The 16,460-nt window shown below is 43.0% G+C and overlaps 1 protein-coding gene across 2 annotated transcripts; it reads right to left on the bottom strand.

Moving 5' to 3' along the window:
• Positions 1-2,426: 2,426 nt before the first annotated feature.
• gal3st3 (galactose-3-O-sulfotransferase 3) lies at positions 2,427-16,432 on the bottom strand. Of its 2 annotated transcripts, XM_034164312.1 has the most exons (3): positions 16,316-16,432; positions 6,312-6,434; positions 2,427-4,768 (listed from the first exon to the last, which is right to left on the bottom strand). In XM_034164312.1, the coding sequence occupies exons 2-3, from the start codon at positions 6,392-6,394 to the stop codon at positions 3,433-3,435; spliced, it is 1,419 nt and encodes a 472-aa protein (XP_034020203.1). In that variant the 5' UTR covers positions 6,395-6,434; positions 16,316-16,432; the 3' UTR covers positions 2,427-3,432. The 2 variants fall into 2 exon arrangements, with proteins under 2 accessions (XP_034020203.1, XP_034020202.1); XM_034164311.1 differs by lacking the exon at positions 16,316-16,432 and having other exon boundaries at positions 6,312-7,091.
• Between the last annotated feature and the right edge of the window lie 28 nt (positions 16,433-16,460).

The following is a 16,460-nucleotide window of genomic DNA, read 5'->3' as shown; positions in this document are numbered from 1 at the left end:
CGGTTCTCCGAGCTGCGTCCGACACATAACACAAATACTCCAGTTTCTGACTCTGCTTCTCAAGTGCTGCAGTCAAGGTCAGTAAACATTTCTCATCAATAAAGGCACCTACCCACCCTACCTGACACCTGATCCATGTACCTGATCCATGTAAGCATTGAACAGTGGAGGAACCAGTACGCATCCCTGATGTACACCAGAATTCACTGGGAAAAATTCAGAGATTCTGGCCCTGTTCTGCCCAGCACTTACAGCACTGGCATGCAGGCTGGCTATCATGTCCAGCAACTTGTTGGGGATCCTGCAAATTCTCAGGATGTCCCAGAGAGCACCCCGGTCAACTGAGTCAAAGGCTTCACAAAAATCAATATAGACTGTAAAGAAGCTTGACTTCTGTTGTTATACCTGTAATAATATCTCACATACAGTGAATTTTAAATTTGTGACTGTTCCTGCTGTGCATCGTGAATAGAAAATGTTAGTTTTAGCAGACTTTGATTTGGTCTCTTCCCTTCACATTTAATTCCTGCCAGAGCAGCAGTTTGTGTTTGTCAGTATTGCAACCAGCAGAGTCCGACCACAAGAGCATCGTGTGGTTGAGCACTTAAGCCAAATGAAAGATTAATTTTAAAGACTACGCTTGTGTCAATGTGCGGTTTCCAGAAGTGGTCTTTGTATTTATGCATTATGTAAAACCTGTATAAAATGAATATTTTACAGCAGCACCACGTGGCTTGGTCCAGTTTAGCTGCCTGAAGGAGCATGCTGAGCATATGATGGTGCTGTAACATGATGGCAGAGCAGATCACATCCTGTGACGTATGAAAAATAAAACCGAAAAATACAGCAACCAAACCCTGTATGACCCACAAATAAATAATATATCGTTTTCAGAAAATTAAAATTCCTTTTGATGTCATGCCAACTTGGCTGATGATGGAAATAAAAAAAACATTATGGATCTGTGAGAACCTCACACATGCACACGCACATGCACGCACACACACACAACAGGCACACATTTTTACACCTCGGTGGCCGGTGGAGGAATTAAAAAAAAAAAATCAGATGACACATTAAATACAAGTGCAAAACAAAATTTGATAACATCTAATGACGTTTTCTGATTCCAGCGAATGGCTCACCCATGAGCCTGCACGTTTTGAAGGCAACAGTATACTTTAAAAGACATAAACTTCAAAACAACAGGCCAGTGAATGTACGTCCACAACAAGGGTACTCCAAGTCACTAGGGGGCGCAGGATGTCTGCAAGTTGGCTTGAACGTGCAGCTTATAGGTGTAAGACGTAAAGCTTGTAGCCCTACGAACGCCACATATAGGAGAGCGGGGAGATGTCAGTCGCTACACTTTATTCAGGTTATCTTTAAAAAAAAAAAATCTCAAAATGTGCGAAAAGGAATGCATGAAAATACATCCATATCCCCACGTTCTCATCAATTGGGAATGAGTGTCCAACTGAAAAATAGCAAAAATTCACGTTATCCTTACTGTTATTCTAATCCTAATGCACATTTCTGAATCTTAAATGCAAAATGTGCATTGCGCATGCGTGGAATATGCACGAAAGATCACGCTTAATTTTTCATATGATATACGAAGCGATAAAAAACGTGCTTTGTTCTGCTGAGCTGTGAATGCACAGTCGCGCTTTATTTTTTCTTCATTGTGTTTTTATTGCTAAATGAAGCATAGCCAATCCCAACTCCTTTTTCCAGTGTTATTTCTGGCCCTTCACCAAGGTGGTGCCGAATCAATTCTTGGAATAAAACCTGCGCCTCTTATTTTGTCTTCTAATCTATACTGTCATCTTCAGGCGTTCTTCATCACTCTTACTTGATGAGCGGTTTGTCACTTGGCCCAGCGCGTCCCTAATGAAAATGCACTGCTGTGTAACCAGAGAACATGAGCCAAAGGAGTTCCAAGTGGGCAGATGATTAAATATTCAAAGATGGGCGTGTTTCCTTCCTCGGCGATCCACAGGCTGCAAATCTTCACCCCGCTGTGTTGTTTTACAGCTTTGTCTGTGGCCACGTGCAGCGCTGTGTTGGATGGGGTTTAGTTGCTGGTACTGTAGGTTATTAAATCCATGCCTTTCACACAGAACACAGGCCTGGAGAGCTTATTGCAATAACACCCGAGATTTTGGACAAAAAAACAGTCATGTCCACAGCGTGTCCTACTTAAAGTACCAATGCAACAAGAGAAAATGCAATCATCGGCAAAGAGGAGCAACATGGGATTGTCGGCTTCTGCACGAAGCCTGACCAGAAGATGACTGTAAGCATTAATGGAGGGGGGCAGAGGGGGCAAAGGCTAACGAGACACTACCCTTCTGTGAAAGAGCCTCTGTGTAAGAGTCTTTAGGCTAAACCCTTGGATGCGCTCTCTCTCCCGCTCTCTCTTATTGCCGCAGGTTCTGGAGCTTTTAGAAGAGTTATTCATTGTGCTGTTATATTAATAGCTGAATGTGAACTCGGTGTCTCTCTGTGCTCTTACGAGGCTCATTCGACAGTTGATGCCTTTATGTCCTTACAACCTCCCGCATGCACTTTGTGCAATTTTGGCCCACGTTAACTGCATGGTGCCATGTTGTATCAACCACAAGTAGCTTTCGAAGCGGTTGGACCAGCTGTTTTAGTACGTAGACGTCGTGACGATAATTTGTCATGGCTCAGCATCAGAGACGTGGCATTGCCGATGAAGGCACGCAAGGTTCCAGCCAGAGTTCAACACACGCATGAAAGAACTTTGCCACAAACAAAATTTGCGTCGGCCAGTCAAAGTGCAGTCAGTTTAGCGATGAGATGATCCAGCAGTGGGATCATTTGCGCGGCGGGAAAAAAAGGCTTTATGTCTTTTTCAAGTTCTTTAAGAAGCATACGTTAGAGAGTGAGGGAGAAAAAGAGCAGGAGCTATAGAGAATGAAAAGCAAAAGTAATGTGATACTATGCCAATGTGAAACACACAAAGCGCGCTCTGTGCCTCACAATAGGACTGATATCACCGCTTTCCTACCGAGTCCCGGTCGTACATAACAGATTTGCTTCAAAGAGCCACTTTCACAGTAAACTCTCTGCCATCCTCGGTGGCTGGGCATGCAGAGATGTGCAACTGAGATGATGCAGAGTAGTTTGGATTTCTTCTCCTTTTATCTTCCAGCTCAGGTTCTGTTTCACAGAACAGGGAGGACATTCAAGTTTAAGTCCAGATTTATCTCTTTATCCTCAACTGTTGTTGTTGCTGTTTTAATAGGAAGCTATGCCTAGAAAGCACAGGAGAGACACAGATTCAAGAATAACTCCAGCTTGTTTGCTACACCTCTGAAAACAAAGCAAGATTTTCTTCTGATCCTGGAGGTGTATAACAAAGCAGTCTTTTGGGCACTCTGTGCACTCATGCTCAAGTCTTTCTTAAGCAGTCTGTGCAGCCTGGGTCTGTGAGGATTTGGCTTCCAACCTTGTGGTCTTAACCTGGGTTCCTGTAGCAGGCCTTGAGGTGGAGGTGGACCCTGTTCCTGAGCCAGGGACTGGTGCTGGTAACAGCGAATGGCTGTGGTGCACTTGAGGATGCCGAGGCACGGCTGTGCGTATGTGCCGATGGATAGGACGCGACTGCTGCGGTGCCCAGAACTGGTAGCCCCGACGGTAGCGTAGTGATTGTGAATGTAGGAGAACCCTGGTGTACTGGACCTCTGGCATGACAAGCTTGAGGCAGAGTTGCTGGGCTAAACTTGAGAACCCATGGCTCAGATTTACTGGGAGGTCGTATCCTACAATGTCAACTTTTCCACTAGGCTGCCAGGGACGGAGATCTTTATTTTTGATCTGCGTGGCTGAACGGAGAAGTGGCAATCGTCCACCAAAGCAGCTTCTCATCAACCTCTCCTGGGCTTGTCGAAGGAGACGCACCTCCCTAGCTACACATGCTGGTCCCAGAGCTGCCAACTTGCGCCACAATGAGGCATTGAAGTGGTCATAGAGATGGGCATCAAGGGAGTTCCAGGCACGGATCTTTGCAGGAAGTCCTGGCGTCAGGTTCTGCTTGGAGTTTGCTGTCCTCATGTTGAGCTTAACATAAAGTATATCATCTAGATCCCAGGAGAGAAGATGGCGAAGAAGAACTAGAGATTCATCAAAGTACTCAGCAATCATCACTAAGGAGAACACTCGCTCCACTTCCTCCACAAAGGCTTGTGCATATGTAATATCTGTTGCTGGGTGATCTTTGTCTCCACCCAAGTCAAAGGTCAAGGTGTTTCGTGCATACATGGAGTCCTTTTCATCTGGTTGGTAAAAGCGCCAAGGCTCCTCTAAGAAGGCCTCAAGGGAACCATTGGGAACCCTTTTAAAGCTCTGACAATACTGGTTGTAGTAACTGAACAAGGACTCAAACATAGAGCTGGGCTCTCGCAGAATGGTAATATAAACTGTGTCATTGGGCATAAGGCGCTGTAGCTCCACTTTGTTGAAGCGCATGTGACTGGTGATGATGTTTGGTGGCAGTGTGTGTGAGTGGACAAAGTGACTGGTGAAGGAGCGTGGGTAACAGAACTGGTGGCCACAAGCCTGCACAGGTAATGCCACTGTCAGGTTGTTGCGTTCTGCAAAACGGAAAAGTAGGTTCTGCATGGTGCTGCTGGCTGTTTTGTGGGTCTTCAGGAAGGCCACATTGGTGTGTTTAGGCTTCAGGCCTGGGGCAGGGTGGGAACGAAGGGCAGGGCAGCCTAGATGGAAGGCTTCCATGGTCCTGAAGAAAGATGAAAATGCAATAATTTACTTGGAAATCCATTTGTTCCAGAGATACAGTAACTTCTCCAAATCTTTTCAATAAAGAAATTTTGCAGTGGTGCTGAATAAATGATGAATCATTGTGATTAGGATGGCTCCAATCGTCATGATTTGTCAGAGTGCTTTGGTGCTGGTATAGGCACTTGGAATGTGCTTTTTACAATCTACACACCAACACTCAAGTTCAACTGAGGAGACATTATGATGCTAATTTTAAGCTTATGGTGATAAATGCAGCAAACTCATCAAGCAACTCTCAAGCAGCCAATGAATACAGTGTGAATGTAATGTTCGAAGATGTGGACACAAAAAGATGATTATAAAAAAAGCTAACAGTCAGAACAGCCTATGTGGTCCTTAATGTGGTAGTGTGTCAGGATATGGCTGAAAAAATAATGAGAGGCTGCCCATAAAATATGCTTTTATAAGTATAGTTTTCAGATAAACGCACTATAGCACTTTCTTTAGCTAAAAAAAAAGATGAAGAAGTGGTCTTCAGAAAGTCTTTTTCCAAAAACGTCTTTAAAAAGAGGGGTTGTCTTATAATCAGGGTTGTTATATTTGGAACAATTTGGTATATTATACGTGCATTTCATGATGCCAAAGGGTTCTGATGAAGAATTGTTGATTGACTTTTGAAAAATTAGTGTAGGTAGGTTGAAATAAATTTGAAACAGAAGTAAAAAGTAGAGTTGTCCTGATTCTATCTGGGCATTTTATGAAAGGTTGAGATCTGCTTGAACCACTGCAGTTACTTCAACTTGCTCTTGAAACATTCATTGAGACCTTCAGATTTTGGATCTTATTGGCAATTAAATTTAAGATGTGCCACATGTAGTTCTACAACAAATACAGTAATAATAGTGACATAACAGTAACAATAAATGTGCACATACGATATGCAGTTTAGTTTGTCAAATCAAAGGCTGCAGCTTTTTAAGATGCAGAAAACTGCAAGTTTTATGTTGTGAATGAAAACATTAACGACGCTGTTGTGATGTATTGACGAAATGTTATTATTCATTTGTAAAATGCAGCACAGTGAGATCAAGACATCAAAAACAGAAGGATGGTGAGATAAGTGAACATAAAGTTGAGTCAACTGAAATCACTGAATGAAAATGTAGCGGAAACTGAAAGGACAAGGTTCATCCAGACAGTGTGACCGGGAATCAAACACCGAGCTGTCTGCTCTGTATGAAATGTTCTCGTAGCCTTGAAAAAAGGCTGTTGGATTTCTGCAATACCTCTACTTTTATAATTGGTCCTTCAACTGGTTCAAAGTTTCCATATCTGACGTCCATTATGATAATTCAGTCCCTCTACATACATTTAATTTGACTTTAAAAGGGTGAGACAGAAGCTGCTCCCATCACATCTGTTGTGATTAGCACCATATGGACTAGTAACGGAGTGACGGCAGTATAATATGTGTGTGTGTGTGTGTGTGTGTGTGTGTATGTCTATATTTGCATGAGTGCAGATGTTTTTCAGTCACTCACCAGCTCAAGTGGCCCCCATGGTGCAACAAAAGACTGACAGTGCTGATGGCAATGAAGACCAGGAATATCTTCTTCTGCGACATCTCTTTCTCTCTCTCTCTTTCTCTCTCTGCTTCACTGGGACTACAGGAGGTGGGACAGAGGGGTGCGAGCAAGAGATACGTGAGGAAAGATGGAGCCGGGGGAGCACAGGAGGACCCGAGGCAGGTGGAGGTGGAATGAGGTGGACGGGGGAACGAGGGTGAAGATATGCGATGGGGGATTTAGCCAGTGCAGAAGATACCCAGAGGAAGGTTCAGAGGGAAATGAGATGAAAGAAAAAAGAAGTGAGGAGTGAAAGGGTGAGGTGAAAAGAGACACAGAGAGAAGGATTTATTCAGCAAATAATTGCCGGGAACCATCAGGAAGAGAGAGTAGCACGGCCTGTCTTTTGTCACTCCGGAATAATGGAGTGAATGATAACTTCATTACCTTTCGCAGAAGTAATGTCACATTCACAGACCTTTTGTTATTCTCTTGGCTCACGCCGCGGACAGATGGCCCCATTCATTATGTTCCAATGCTAATGAGAGACATGTATATGCAAAAGCACCAACATCACTTCACAGTGACAGTATTTGGTGACAGAAACTCCTCGTGTCATTTGACCTGCGCTGCTAAAACACTACAAGAGCAATAGAACGTGGGAAGGAGTCCAAACCTGTCTCTGTGGTATCTCAGTAGCATAAGAATGCAAAACGACTGAGCATGACCCACAAAACGTGGGAGTTCAGTGGCGAGAGAATGGTCCTGTTGTTAAGTTTCATCCAAGAGGCTCCGCCTCACAGTCAAGATATGCTCATGGCACAGGTTTCTATGACAAAAATAAACAAACTAAAGACAAGCTTATAATGTTTGAAGATAAAAGTACTCACCCTCAGCATGGTCAGATGAGTTCTCATTGTCTATTGTTATTTTTGATTTTGTGTGTTAAATCAGCTGACTGCGGAGAGAAATGTGCAGAAATAATTCTTCTGTGAGAATACATTTTGCTGCGTCTCGGTTCCTTGACAAGGTGCTGTAGTGACAACACAGCACCTTTCATAAAAGTTCAGAGATTTTAAACTAAAAGTGCATTAATGCAACTGCACAAAAAAAAACAAAAAAACAGAGGGCTGAGTATCTTAACATGTAAGATACTGGGTACTGTGTTTTTTTGTTTGTTTGTTTGTTTGTTTGTTTTTTTTGGTTGCATGTACTCCGTTTTATTTACAACAATTGAAAAATGATGCTGCATCTCGGAAAAAAGTGATATGGACACACGGCCTAATTCAGATAAACAAAGGGAGTAAAGTAAATCCTTATCTTTGATTTCTGTAGCATGAAGCAGATGAGACTCCACAACTCAACATGGATGGGACACTAGTCCATTGCAGGTTTATTTTCTAAACTATAAGTCACAGCGTTTTCACTAGTTTGCAAAGGGACTTATATATACGAGGTCTGTCAATAAAGTATAGGTCCTTTTTATTTTTTTCAAAACTATATGGATTTTATTCATATGTTTTTACGTCAGACATGCTTGAACCCTCGTGCGCATGCGTGAGTTTTTCCACGCCTGTCGGTGACGTCATTCGCCTGTGAGCACTCCTTGTGGGAGGAGTCGTCCAGCCTCTCGTCGGAATTCCTTTGTCTGAGAAGTTGCTGAGAGATTGGCGCTTTGTTTGATCAAAATTTTTTCTAAACCTGTGAGACACATCGAAGTGGACACGGTTTGAAAAATTAAGCTGGTTTTCGGTGAAAATTTTAACAGCTGATGAGAGATTTTGAGGTGATACTGTCGCTTTAAGGACTTCCCACGGAGCGGGATGTCGCGCAGCGCTCTCAGGCGCCGTCGTCAGCCTGTTTCAAGCTGAAAACCTTCACATTTCAGGTTCTATTGATCCAGGACGTCGTGAGAGAACAGAGAAGTTTCAGAAGAAGTCGGTTTCAGCATTTTATCTGGATATTCCACTGTTAAAGGAGATTTTTTTTAATGAAAGACGTGCGGACGGATTGCAGCGTCGGCTCACAGCTGCTGCGACGCTCCGCCACAGGAAAAACACCTCCGTTGGAAGCCTTAAGGACAACTTGGAACATGTCCAGCTGTTAAACAATTTCTCAGATACTCACTCCACTGAAAGCCATCAAAAGCCGCCTGGATTTTACAAATAGCTATCAACACGGAGGTGTTTTTCCTGTGCCGCCTGCGTCCCGACGCGCGGACCCGTCCGCACATCTTTCATTAAAAAATCTCCTTTAACAGTGGAATATCCGGATAAAATGCTGAAACCGACTTCTTCTGAAACTGTTCTCTCACGACGTCCTGGATCAATAGAGCGTGAAATGTGGAGGTTTTCAGCTTGAAACAGGCTGACGACGGCGCCTGAGAGCGCTGCACGACATCTCGCACCGTGGGAAGTCCTTAAAGCAACAGTATCACCTCAAAATCTCTCATCAGCCGTTAAAATTTTCACCGAAAACCAGCTTAATTTTTCGAACCGTGTCCACTTCGATGTGCCTCACAGGTTTAGAAAAAATTTTGATCAAACAAAGCGGCAGTCTCTCAGCAACTTCTCAGACAAAGGAATTCCGACGAGGGGCTGGACGACTCCTCCCACAAGGAGTGCTCACAGGCGAATGACGTCACCGACAGGCGTGGAAAAACTCACGCATGCACACGAGGGTTCAAGCATGTCTGACGTAAAAACATATGAATGAAATCCATATAGTTTTTGAAAAAAATAAAAAGGACCTATACTTTATTGACAGCCCTCGTGTGTGTATATATATATATATATATATATATATATATATGTGTGCAAAAATAGAGCATTATAGACACAAGATGACACCATCTACACATGTGACAAGCTGCTCCTGTATACTGAATGAAGTTCCGTGATCCGCTGTGAAACAAGAAGAAGAAGCTTTGAATGAGAGTGTTTCAGTGACTTAAATAATCATGGTCTCAAACTGAAAGATCACGCTGTGGATCAGCTTTTGACATTTCAACATTTGCTGGAAGTACAAGTTTACTTTGGTGGAATGATTCAGAAGATCTCAAAATGGCATGAAATGGTTTGTTTTGTGGTCTTAGATGAAGGGGAAAAATTCTGGGTTTTCTAACATTTATCATTGTGATATATCATATAAATACCAAAACAACTGTCTGGTTGACTTTAGACCAGGATTTTGGTGGTATGTGGTGCAATCACTTTTTGCCTCGTTGGTCTGTATGATAGTAATCCACAAGCACTGCACCTGGCCACACCTCACTTAAGCCCAACATGCCAATGGGTGCACATGAGCGCAATTCTACTCACTATTTACACGACGGAGGCATTGGGTGGTTGCCACGGAGACCCCAAGCAAGGGCGTAGGTTTGGTCTCAGCTTTGGTAGGGACAATACCACCCCTCCCGGCCCCCCTGCCCACCACCACCACCCCCTAACCCACTCATACCATTAGACGCACAAGTACAGCATAATACATAACATATGACGACATAATGCTGAATAATTTAACACTTTATTTACATTATTAAGTGTGTAGGCAAACAAACAAATAGCTTAAATAACAAAATTGCACCCAAAATCACGAATCTATTCTATAGGCCTACACCTGAGAGAACAAGACAACAAAAAAATACTTGTGGAGCTAAGAAAAAAAAAATTTGCAACCAAGATGTATAATCTATTCTCTTCATCAATAATGCAGTTGTAGGTATCTGGCAACCTAATAAAAAAAAAAAGGGGATTTCCAATGATATATATGGTGTATTACGGTAAACGAAGCCTGTGATGTCATAACGCAGAGGAAAAACACGGACGTTTCACACTAATGCGCCGCTGATTCTCATTACCGTAAGTTCTCATGTAAGCCCTCACTCTGAAAAATTTAACACTGACAGCAAGCCAAGAACCCGTGCTTTCCAACAGTGTGCTATATGTTGCATATATTACGGTAAAGTGCGTTCGGTGACTTTTGAAACGAGGCAAAAGTAAAGAGAGAAAAGAGCGCAAAACTGACAAAAAAGTACAGAGACAGACAGCAAACATAAATGTAGTAATTTCTGAGGAAAAGGCAGGATGTTAGTGTCATTTGTGAAGGTGTGTGTGGGTGTGCAGTTTATTGTAAGTGTGGCGCACAGCATTGTTCGCAAGCCCTCCACCCCGCCCTTCTTGTTTTTCTGCACCGGAGCAGTGTTGCCAGATATGAAATATGAAAGTATCGTACCAAAACCTCAAAATTATCGTATTTTGGGAGAAATGATCGTACACAAACAAAACACATACAACGTAGCTATTTTAGTGTTTTGTTTTTTTTTAATTTCCAAAGAATTTTATGTCACATTTTTAAACAGTAATTATAGTAATGGGGAAACTAGAACGCACTACTAGAAAGATTTTTTTTTTCTGTGAAGGGACACAAACGTGTTAATTACCAGACTAGAAAGAGTCGAATTCAACCTCGAGGTCGCTGTCGTCATCCGATGCCACTTGTGCAGATTTTGTTGAACACAGAAAAAATGTTGACACCTCCATAAGGAACTTGAACTTTTTTTATTTTTCTTGTATATCTCTTTGCTCTTGTGTTTTGTTCGTTTGTTGTTGCATTTGTTGAAATAAAGTTTAAAAAAAAAAAAAGATGTTGGTTGGGGAATCTTCCTGTCCTGCACAGATTGGATGGAACTCATTACTTTGTATGGGGAGGGGGCGGGCTTTCAAATGACGCTGTCCCGGGCGGCCAAAGCTGTGTGTGTTGTGACTTTGATGCCGCCTGAGTGCAACGCCTGCAAAATGATTCTTGGGTGTCAGAGAGAGATGCGTGTTTTGGCAACCAACTGAAATTATCGTACATTTTGGATTTTTTCCCATTATTGATCGTACATCGTACAGAGGGCAAAACTATCGTACAAATACGATAATTATCGTACATCTGGCAACACTGCACCGGAGCCACCCATCCTCTGTGCTCTGGGACCTCCCACTTTACAAATGAAGCACTGCCTGCCACGAGATGCGCTTTGTTTACGTCCATGTGAGAAGAACGTGAGCCAATGAAATTGCAACATGGGTAACCCTGTCATTCTGGCACGTCGAAAACACAAAACGTGACGACTAAAATTATAGTATCGAGTTCGCAAAAAAATAGTGAATGATTTTGTTATATAAACAAAAATGCTAAATATTGGTAGGGACTATTTTGCCATCCCAAAATAATGGTTGTGACTTGTCCCTATGGTCCATATGCAAACCTACGCCCCTGCCCCAAGGCAGTTCTGGTGATGCAGTGTGGTGGATGCGGCACAGAAAAGTGCAAGTCAGCTCTCCTCTGAGCATGATGATGACAAAAACATTGGTTCCACACTTTGACTAACACATGCGCTGCACATGGTGGCAGATAGGGCCCTTATAACCATTCATTCTTATTGAAAAGGTAGAAACCGCTATCCTTATTCAAAGTCAAGAAGACGAGGAAGAAAATTAAGTGTCTCTTGAGACGAGATACAGATGTAACATCACGACATATTTCCCAAATCCTGATTTTGATGAGGAGATGACGGCTGACCTCGTGTCGCCTCGTACTGGCTCTGGTTTATCCTCTAAAACACGTGAGCAGCTGGAACTGTGCTGCTTCAGCACCTACAGAAACACGCTCAGCCACGTCGTGTCGCTCTCAGTGTCGCTGCAGCGCGCTCGCACATCGCATCGCATTCAGACCACTCGCCAAAACAGCCTCAGCCATGAAGTGCTTTGCTTTAGGGCACATTGACAGATGTTGAGGGAGGAGAAATCATTATTCATTCATGACCTCTTTTCACCCGGCCGACTCATCCAGTCGGCCAGTTTTAGTCTTTATTTCACAGGAGCACGAACACTTTGATTCACTGCATTACAGCCAGAGAGGACTGAAGGAAGCAGCAAACAAACAAACAAACAAACAAACAAAACCAGTGTGATTCAACGTCAATGTCCATTGAATTAAATCCAAGTGCCTCATTCACCACCCAGACAGACAGACAGACAGACAGACAGGCAGCAATATAGTCAACAAACAATTGTATATATATATATATATATATATATATATATATATATATATATATATATATATATATATATATATATATATATATATATATATATATATCAAGCAGGAATAAAACAAAAAATTGCTGAGAATTTTAGCTTGATACATGAGAAACCATTGATAGCCAGCAGCAGCAGCTGAAGTTGTCATGCTGTAATAGGCTCTGCCCCCCCGTGACCCTTACTCGGAGTAAGTAAATGTATGAATGAATGAATGAAATCATCACACTCTTACAATAAGTTAACAAATGTTGGTGTGTCTCACGACTCCTCCGAGCTGCGTAGGTCTGTTTCCACCAAATTTGCTGTGTGCATGTAGGCTGACACCAGAACTGGGGTCATTGGGGTCAAAGGTCAAAATATTGTTTCGTCTTTCTTGTTGTTGTCCACCCAGATAACTTTGTTCGATTTCCACCAAACCTGATATGTGGATGATGGTCAACCCCAGAATCAGCCTTAAGGGGGTTGTTTTGGCAAAGGTCAATCAAGGTCATTAGGTCAAAGGTCAAAATCATTATTTATTTATTTATTCACGTGTGTAGGTAGGTTCTGGAATTACACAGGTCAAGGATAAAAATTTTGGATTTTTGTTATGATTTGCACCACACATATGGAGGTGTCGGCTCCAGAATGACCCAGCAAGGTCAAATTTGGCAAAGGTCAATTACTGGAGTCAAGGTCTGCTTGTCTCCTTGCACGTCATGTTGCTGATTTCCACCAAACCTGGTATGTGGATGATGGTCAACCCCAACTACTGGGACAGGCTCCAGTGTGACCAGTTGAGTATGTGTCACATTGCCCTAAAACTGCAGGTGGGGCCCCCACAGACCTAAAGAGGGGCCTGGAGCAACGGCAGCGCCACAGAGCACAGAGCGCCGCCGACCCAGTGGGAGGGGACAGACAGAGTGACAGAATCAATATCCTGTGATACTGAGAGGCGAGAAGCAAACATATAAACTGTCATGATTCAGCCCGTTCCGGGCTCTTGTTATTATCTGGACTCATGTGTGTCTTTAATTTTCTGTTTATCATGATTTCAGTCCCTGGTTATATATATTTGGCCATTGGTCACTTTTTAAGTCTTGTTTTGGTTTTGTTCTGAGTATCTCTTTTCTGTGCATATTACTTTTGTCATTGGTTTTATGCTCTGTTTATCCTTTATTTTCTGGGTAGTCATTAGTTGTATTTTCTGTGTTACTGTTGCCACTTGTTGGTCCCGTTCTAGTGTGGTCCGTTCTAGTGTGGTCTCTGCACTCTTTTCTTGTCTTCTTTTCTGCGTTAGGTTTTTCAGTTTTTATCACAGTTGGTTGGGGTTTGATTTTCAGTCACTGAGTCTGTTTCTTTTAGTCACGCCCACCTGTCACTCTACTCCTGCCTCACCTCTGTCTTGTCTGACCACGCCCCTTCCAGCACTTTCTCTGACACCTGTGTCTTGTTTTCCTAATTACTGCACCTGTTATTTAAACCCCTCACTTTCTCCTCTCCCTGCCAGTTCGTTTGTGCTTTCTAGTTCACGTCCCAGGCCTTTGTCTGGCTCTGTTTTGCTCTGCAGTGTTTTTGACCATGTTCTGCCTTTGACCTTGCTCTCGCCTCAGCCCATGACCATTGCTGCCTTGTGTTTTGACCAGTGCATGTTTTTTGACCTCGCCTTAGCCTGTTGCCAGCCTGTACCGCCGCCTCTCTGACTGTCTACTTGTGTACCGAATCCCTGCCTGCCTTTTTGAGATAAAGCCTTTTTACTATCACACCAGTCCCTGTGAGTTTTTCATTTGCGTCCATCCACCTTCTGTGCCACGCCAAGTCTGATCCTGACAATAAACAATGGAGCTGCAGTGCCCTCCAACCCCAGGTTGACAGAAAATGATATATTTTGTGTACTAAAAGCTGTTACTTTGAGTAAACAGTAAACTTGTCAAACACAGTAAATGATCTTAAAGTTACTTCAGTAACTTCAACTTTCATTTCTTTTCCTGGTGTCCTCGATATTATGAAAGGCTTATTAAAAATTAAACATGCCTATTGGGGGAGGGGCTTTTTTTTGGCTTTCAAAGAGGGGCTTGAGGGAAGAAGAGTGGGACTCACTGCTTCAATTCAAAGATGCATCTGTGCAACTTGAAAATATGTCAACTTGATGAAAAATGTCATGATTATGCAGAAGCTGCAGGACTCAGAACAAGATGGTCTGGAGGCAAAACTTCACTTTGCATTTGTAGAATCTTGTCTTGCACCGCGTGCACAGTGTGCACCGCGCACGCGCACACCGCGTGCACAGCCTCATGGTTCTCTGAAGCTTTTCCCATTTTTATGTGGAGTCGATGTGTCTGACAAATGTTCCGCCCACTCGTCACTCTTCTCATTCCTTAAAATCTTCCTTTATCCATGCAGCCGTCCCCTTTTCCTCTTCCTCTTATTTCCAGTTTCATCACTCCTTCCTGCACTTTCTTCTACACTGTCAGTTTTTGCACTCTGCATCCAGTTTCTTCTTCTGCACTCCCTCTGCTGCCCACGTCTCACCTTCATACATCACTGTAGGTGTTCCCACTGACTTTTAACACTTGTTTTCATCTTTCATTTCCACAACACACCTGAAACCATGTCCTACTTCTTCCAATCAGGGTGATTTTTGTGTGTGTGTGTGTGTGTGTGTGTGTCCACATCCGCACCTCCCACTGATACTAGCTACTTAAACCTATGCAGTTTTTTCTTTTACTTCAAGCTAAGTTCAGAATCATCATTAAACCTAAAGTATTCTTTTTTTCTGAATAATCTATAATCACCTGTCTTTCAAAGCTCTTCTCATTCTTCCAGCTTCCTTCCTCCTGCATCCCTTCTGGTGTTGCACAACACAACATCATCAGCAAAAAGCTTGATGCAGGTGTACAAGTGGCTTTTAATCTTAAATGTCAACAGACCCACAAGCAGATCAAAAAGACAACAGTTTAAAGCAGGACTCTGGGTGCAGATGTACTCTAACCAGAATACTGCCTGGTACTTCATGTACTCGGGATATCACAGAATACGTGTACTGATCAGTTCTTACATGCTTCTCTGGTGCTCTTTTCTTCCTTGTGCACCTCCAGACCTCTTGATAAAAATAATCGTGGTCAGCATTTTCTTTACTATGGCCTGTCAGCGCAACAGTGTTCAGTATGAACAGCAACAAAATCCAAATCCGTAAGTCTTGTCATTCCTATGCAAAACTTTAATCCTTTACAGAATCCTTCTCTCAGTAAACAACAAATGCAAACATTTGTGTTTTTCTCAAAACCCCACTGTATTATAAGAATATTAATAATGATATTGTATTCTATCCTATTTTAAAAATGCAGTCTTTTTAGACTGTTGCAATACGTGCATGAAGTGTGTCAATGTGCACGTTTAATTTCTATCTTGGGAAACGTCTCCTGGTTGTCACATTGTGTTGCTCTGGCTTTCTTATTGGCTCGCTGTAAACTGCTTTGGTTGAGCGCGATCCGGCGTTGTTCGAGTTACATCATGAGATACGACACAATGGTGCTCTGGGTGGTGATACAGCAGGAGGAGGTGATCAGAGGAGGCGTGGAGGGAGATCAGGTGTCACTCAGCATTAATAAGAAAGGGATTTAAAGACGGGACGTCTCTCCTCTGTGCCGTCTCCTCCTCCGCCTTCTCTTGAATTAAAGAAGTCTGATTAGGTTTCTCTAATGAGTGAAACCACAGAGAGGAACCTGAGCTCTCTGTCTGCAGACTATGATTGAAGAAGAGATACCTGTGTCCGTCCTGTATTTAGTCACTAATTCACTATGGGAGAATCCACCAGGCAACAAGGATTTTAACATGTAAGATGAAAATAAGGAGTCGTGAGATGTGTAACTGAAGGTGGGCACCAAGCGAGTCCCCTTAAATATTTACCTCTACAACCAAAGGACGAGGGTGGAGACTAAAGGCCGGGTTCCTCCTGCTGAGCCGCTGTCCATCTGCGTGGTGTCTGGCGTTTTGGCAGGATGTTGTGCATCGTCACCAGCTCTCGACAGCGTGTTGTCTCTCCAGCAAGTCC

This window comes from Thalassophryne amazonica, chromosome 23 (assembly GCF_902500255.1).
Source record: "Thalassophryne amazonica chromosome 23, fThaAma1.1, whole genome shotgun sequence".
Taxonomy (NCBI): Eukaryota; Metazoa; Chordata; class Actinopteri; order Batrachoidiformes; family Batrachoididae; genus Thalassophryne; species Thalassophryne amazonica.
Note: the sequence above shows the minus strand (reverse complement) of the source record. Positions and strands in the feature narration are given on the sequence as shown.

Bases quoted from the DNA above. Each gene is read 5' to 3' on its own strand.
- gal3st3 (XM_034164312.1), bottom strand. From the start codon at position 6,394: ATGTCGCAGAAGAAGATATTCCTGGTCTTCATTGCCATCAGCACTGTC. The intron at 4,769-6,311 runs GTGAGTGACTGA...ATCTTTCTTCAG, and splicing joins CATGGGGGCCACTTGAGCTG to GACCATGGAAGCCTTCCATC.